The sequence below is a fragment of the Lissotriton vulgaris genome, chromosome 1_1, assembly GCF_964263255.1.
Source record: "Lissotriton vulgaris chromosome 1_1, aLisVul1.2, whole genome shotgun sequence".
NCBI classification, from domain to species: Eukaryota; Metazoa; Chordata; class Amphibia; order Caudata; family Salamandridae; genus Lissotriton; species Lissotriton vulgaris.
Window position 1 is genome coordinate 108,179,743 of NC_141685.1, and position 6,359 is coordinate 108,186,101.

Consider the following 6,359-nt stretch of genomic DNA (forward strand, 5'->3'; position numbering starts at 1 on the left):
TGTTTAGTTGATAAAATGTAAGAGACCCCATCTTTAATAGTAGGATAATATTTGACAGGAAACATCCACAGTAAAGCCTGCAGAATTTAAGTGTGATACAAAGCAGACCCCATTCTGGAACGTCTCCTACACTATTTGAGGGTGAGACTATACTTTATCTACCTTTTTCAGGACCCTTGCAGTAGAATCCCCCCTTAGTTTAAAGTAAAGATAAACAGGTTTTCCACACTGAAAACGACTCGGAGGGAATGTTATGCTAGCTGCCTAATAATTTCACTGTAAATGTGATAGGGTCTTGTAGTAATAGCAATGTACAATGCAAACAAAATTGCGTTATCTGATGTACCTGTTTAACATACTACGAGTAATCGAATGTGCATTCATTGAGTAACCATCTAACAACCAGGAGATAGGAATTGTCAGGCGATATTGGGATTTAATCCATAGTGAGTAAAGCAGTAACATGCATCTGAGATAAGAGAAGCTAATACTTACTGATTCAAGAGAAAGAGAAACAGGTATCATGTACGACAATTGACTCCGTACATTTCTCCCAATATACCTACAGATACGGTGTAACCATCCGTTCCTTGAAACCCCAGCAAGAGAAGTCCTGAGGAAGGTGCCACAGAATCAATTGTACAGCACCGAAACGCGTCGACGCATTGTTTTTTGTTTAAAAGAATCCAGTCAGGGCCGGGTAAAACTTTAGATGGGTACCTTACTTTTCCACTAAAGCTTTATAGTAGTTGAATTGGTTCAGGCCATTGGATCTGGTTACATTCAGTGGCAGAGATATCTGGGAGCCACATTGATACAAGGGGTTTTGTGACTATATGTAGTTCAGTTTGTCGTCTATCCATTGTCAATATGTTTTAGATATGTCTCTACTTATCGTATATTGTAATATTGTGTCTGTATAACACTATTGTGTCTGTGTAACACTGTTTTGTATTTAATTTTTATCCCTCCAAGGTATTTTTCCTTGGATTTTAAACTGTATTGTAAAATTGTATAAATTTGCTTTGCTTTTTATTGCTTGATTGATTGGTTTTTTAATAAAAACATATTGTTAACGATTCTATTTCTTTGTGGAAACCCGTTTTTATATTCCTTAAATACATATTGTACTGTGTGACCTTTTTCTCTAACAAGAAAGGTTAGTAGTCATTGGTTGATCAGTAGACTCCAGGGATTCCCCCTCTTGACTAACTGTCTTCCTACCCTGTTCCCTGGTGAAAGTGGGGTACCCTCTCCTTTTGAAACCTGGAAAAATATTGTGTCCTGTTTTTCTGCACCCGGTAAATCCAGGTGCAGAAAAGCCTAACAACTGATAATCAGGTGGAATAAAATGAACACATGAAAGTACTCCTTAATTTCATTGCCCTTGATTCATACTCTGGACCATAGTTGAGGGATAGGTCTAGGCATAGTCCTCGCAGCACACAATAGATTTGAGTGTGGCAGAGGCCAGAGCTCAAAAGTCAGGATACCAGATGCAAGTAGGTGGTAACTCAGGGCAGAGAAAAATGCCTGTTGTCCGTGGAGGGGAAATTCCCATCCTAGAAATCTACATTAAAATTAATTAATAGTATTCTATTTTAAATATCTTTTTGGTGCCAGTCCATATGACTTTAATGTCTGCTTTTGGGATTCTATGTTACAAGTCCATGAGCTTAATAAAATGTTGGAAATTCTACAAATCCTCACTCCTAGATCCAAGTACTCTCAGGCTACCATTCTACACTCTGCTCAGTCTGAAGAACAGCTCAACACTTTCGAAATTCTGCATTGATATGGCTTGTAAATTATTTTTGGGGATATTTATTTGTAATAACTATTTAATTTTAATACTATAGGTGATTGAAATTACGGACGAAGAAAGCAAGATTAAGCACCAGCCATCTGAATGTTAGTGCCATAAGAAGGTTTATTTTGAAAAACTGAAGGACATGCAGCATTCTAAATTTAAACAATTTCCAAAATCTAGGTGTGGCGAGGAAGTGGGAGCTGAGGAAAGTACTATACCTGTAAGTGAAGTCTCTAATTTTGCATTTCATTAACCCAGAGCAAAATCATATCTGTCCACACAGCATCAGAAATAATGCCAGAAAGACCAATCACAACATCCTCATCTGAAATATTATCAGGAAGACAAATTGCCTCAGCATGACAGAATAACGTTCATCTAAAGCACGCATGATCTAAAGCATCATGTAATTCCAGAGTGGAAGCACACACTGCATAAAAGAAAGATATAACAAAAGGTTTCTTCTACAGACCATCAAAGAAAAGACACTGAAAGAAGACTCCGAAGCTGACACGCTAACAACAAAAAGATTGGAAAATCACCTTTGTTCAACAACCGTTTTTACCAGTTACGCAAGTTTGAGACTATCTGCCTCGGGATACAACACCGCGACCCACTCTGCTCACTCTGGCGAAAACCTTAAAAATTCACCAGTCTATTGTGTTCATGACCATCTCAGATTGTTTACTTTTTATTGTGTACTGTTCTGTAATTCTATGTAAATCGCCTCAACATTATCTGTTGTGCAGGAGTGAAATGTAAAACTGTTAAAAATAAAAATTGATTAAATGAGCACTGTTGCGCTATAGCTAATGTAAATAAATCCTCGTCTTCAGAACTACAATCCTTAACCTTACACCAAACATAGAAAGGGTAAAAGGAACTGATGTTCTGCGACTGGTGAGACACAATATTACTGTGCATGTTCTAATGTTCTCAGTTACTGCCACTACGCCAGTGCAAACATGTACTTCTCAGTTTAAGCATTAAATATCAGACTAACACCTTATCACTGCATTGCTAAGAACCTATACAAATAGATTTGAGAAAAACTTCAGTCACAAAATAAGTTGCTGCTGGAGAGCTATAACCAAAAGACTGTTATCTGCTAGAAACATTTCAACATGTTTTAAAGGGCTGCATCCAGACATATTTTGCTCAATTCAAGTGTTAAGAAGATTACACACAATTTCTTTTAGAGATAAATGCTGAACATTATTTAAACAAGCCTGACTCTAAAATCGGGTTCACTCTTACCGTGGCATATAAGCAAGAGAACTAAATGTAGAGATATTAACTCTAGGAATAAACCTTATAAAAACACGGGCTGTGAGAACAAATTCAGTGTTAAAACCCGCCTCAATCAAAGTAACCCAAGTTGGGGAAAAAAGTTACCTGTGCCAAAAAAGATTCAGCCATAAATCTCATCTCACTGAATTTGAGAGAATGCACACTGGGAAAAACCACTCTCAGTGCTCAGTGTGCCAAAAAAGTTACAGTTGTAAATCGTATCTCACTGAGCATATGAGAATCCACCTTGGGGAAAAACCTTATCAGTGCTCTGAATGCCAGAAAAGGTTTTGTAACAAACAAAGTCTTTCTCGACATGTATTAAACCACTCTGTGGAAAAACCATACCAGTGCTCTGAATGCCAGAAATATTTCAGTGTAAAAAGAGACCTTACTGTACATACAAGGACCCACACTGGGGAAAAACCTTATCAGTGTTCTGAATGCCAGAAAAGGTATTTTAATAAACAAAGTCTTTCTCAACATGTATTAACCCACACTGGGGAAAAACCTTATCAGTGCTCTGAATGCCAGAAAAGGTTTTGTAAAAAAAAAAGTCTTTCTCAACATGTGTTAACCCACACTGGGGAAAAACCTTATCAGTGCACGGATTGCCAGAAATGTTTCAATTCCAAAACCCATCTCACTCGGCATAGAAGAACTCACACTGGAGAGAAACCTTATCAGTGCTCAGAATGCCAGAAATGTTTCATTGACAAAAACAGTCTCACTCATCATATAAGAACCCACACTGGGGAGAAACCTTTTCAGTGCTCTGAATGCCAGAAATGTTTCAGTGTAAAAATCAGCCTCACTGAACATACAAGAATCCACACTGGGGAAAAACCTTATCAGTGCTCTGAATGCCAGAAAAGGTTTTGTAACAAAAAAAGTCTTTCTCAACATGCAATGACCCACTCTGTGGAACAACCTTATCAGTGCTCTGAATGCCAGAAATGTTTCAGTGAAAAACGTCATCTCACGGTGCATATAAGAAGCCACACTGGGGAAAAACCTTATCAGTGCTCTGAATGCCAGAAATTATTTAGTGTAAAAAGTGGTCTCACACAGCACATAAGAATCCACACTGGGGAAAACAGTTATCAGTGCACTGAATGCAACAAATGTTTCAGTTACAAAAGCTGCCTCACTCGGCATACAAGAACCCACACTGAGGAAAAACCTTATCAGTGCTCTGATTGCGACAAATGTTTCAGTCGAAAAATCTGCCTCACTCGGCATAGAATAACCCACACTGGGGAAAAACCTTATCAGTGCATTGAATGTCAGAAATGTTTCAGTGAAAAAAGAATACTCACTCGGCATACAAGAACCCACACTGGGGAAAAACCTTATCAGTGCATTGAATGCCACAAATGTTTCAGTGAAAAAACCAAGCTCACTTACCATATAAGAACCCACACTGGGGAAAAACCTTATCAGTGCTCCGAATGCCAAAAATGTTTCAGCCGTAAATATGAGCTCACTGCACATGTGAGAAGCCACACTGGGGGAAAAGCATTATCAGTGCTCTAAATATCAGAAAAGACTCAGAGGTAGTGATGGTTACATGCACCATAAGAAAACACACCATCAAAAATACTTCAGTGCTCCAAGTGCCAGAAAAGCATCAATTTGAAATGCAAGCCCACTCTACATGAGCAGACGCACACAGGGAAAAAACATTACCTATGCTGTGAATGCCAGAAATTCCTATTTTTTGATAGGCACAGCCTCACTAACCATAAGCAACTCCATACTAATGACAACCTTAGGAGTGCTCTGAATGCCAGAAAAGCTGCAGAGGAAAATGCTATTTCACCATGAGAAACTCCACACTGAAGATAATCCTTATGCCATAAAAGCTAGAATCTGAAAGACTGTGTTATGCTTCATGAGAGATCCCACTCTGGGGTAAAACCTTATGAGTGCTCGAAATGCAAGCAAAGTTTTAGTTACAAATTACTTCTCACTTGACATGAGCGAACTCACATGGGGCAAAAAAGCCTTATGAGTGTTCTGAATGTTTGTACTTGCAAACAGCAACTAATTAACAAAAAATTCACAATATTAATGTCTTAAATTTTTTCCACCCAAAAGGTTTCTACTCACACTTGTTTCTTAACATATGACTGAAATCTAGATGTTCATAATAAGATTAGGCCTAGGCGTTGTTTCTCAATGAAGAACTCCGCAAAGTGTCAAAAAAACTAAACCGCTCAACGCGGAGTTCTGCGAGCAGCGGAGTGCGTTAGGGTCAATTTGAAGCACTTTTTCTGCGAGTAGCACGCTACTCCAGGATCCAAAAATGATTAGTGGTGAATTAGTGTAGGGAAATATAAAATGTATTTGAGAGCTGGACATGTTGGTCTGTTAGTTGGGTTGAAAATTAGAGTGGAGGGATAGAAGAGGGAAGGTTTTGCATTTATATAGCGCTTGCTACCCCTGATGAAGTGTTGAAGCGCTTTTCAGCGAGTAGCTACTCCAGAACCCAAAAGATGAATAGATAGATCAATTATTGTGAGTAGGTTGTTTTATTATATAAATACAACTGTACGAAAATTCATAAAATTCTGTTGCAAAGTTGTATCCAAGAGTCAAGTATAGTCTCTGATAATAATGTATACAAAGTTGGCTTGCCATCAAGACTGATGCCCCGTAATGTTGATGCAAAGTCATCTGTGCTGGAGTATCCTAGACTCTTGTTGAATTGTACCATCCACCTTGTAGGTACTGCTATTTGTATCAGGTCCACGTTCTAGGCAGACACAAACGCCGAAATTGTGCACTATTTATATTAAGCATAATGTAGGTGAGCATATGACAGTAACCACTGTACAAGCTGTAGTGCTTAGAAGTAGAGTGACATAGAGGGCAAAAAACACTCCACTAACTCTGTCACTCTCTTAGTACAGACGAACGCCAAAGACTTAGTACATGATGAAGCATCAGAGTGCACCCTCTTTCTGCTTCTTATGGTAATTTTGGCTTTTGTTCTACAGAAGAGGCTGCAGACACTTCCATAGCCCTTTATGTAGTGTGGATCACGTAGGAGAGATTCTCAGCGGGCATGCTTTCCTTTGTATTGGGCATGGCCACATTCAAATGTGGGAAAACCTTTTGTCTTGCGACTGCACTGTATTATTGACACGGGCGAAAGGGCAAACAAGCAGTTAGGAGGCACACTGAATGTATATCCCCACCTGACAGGATGGTGACAGACCCCAACCACCTGCAGGGGAAACGTGCCACCTCGTTT

At 39.0% G+C, this 6,359-nt stretch overlaps 1 protein-coding gene across 1 annotated transcript; it reads left to right on the plus strand.

The window, feature by feature from the left end:
* Window positions 1-1,863: 1,863 nt before the first annotated feature.
* LOC147737629 (uncharacterized) lies at window positions 1,864-5,615 on the plus strand. The gene is made up of 2 exons (XM_086939515.1): window positions 1,864-2,030; window positions 2,281-5,615. Exon 2 carries the CDS (start codon window positions 3,257-3,259, stop codon window positions 4,634-4,636), a length of 1,380 nt encoding a protein of 459 aa, XP_086795641.1. The 5' UTR covers window positions 1,864-2,030; window positions 2,281-3,256; the 3' UTR covers window positions 4,637-5,615.
* Window positions 5,616-6,359: the final 744 nt, after the last annotated feature.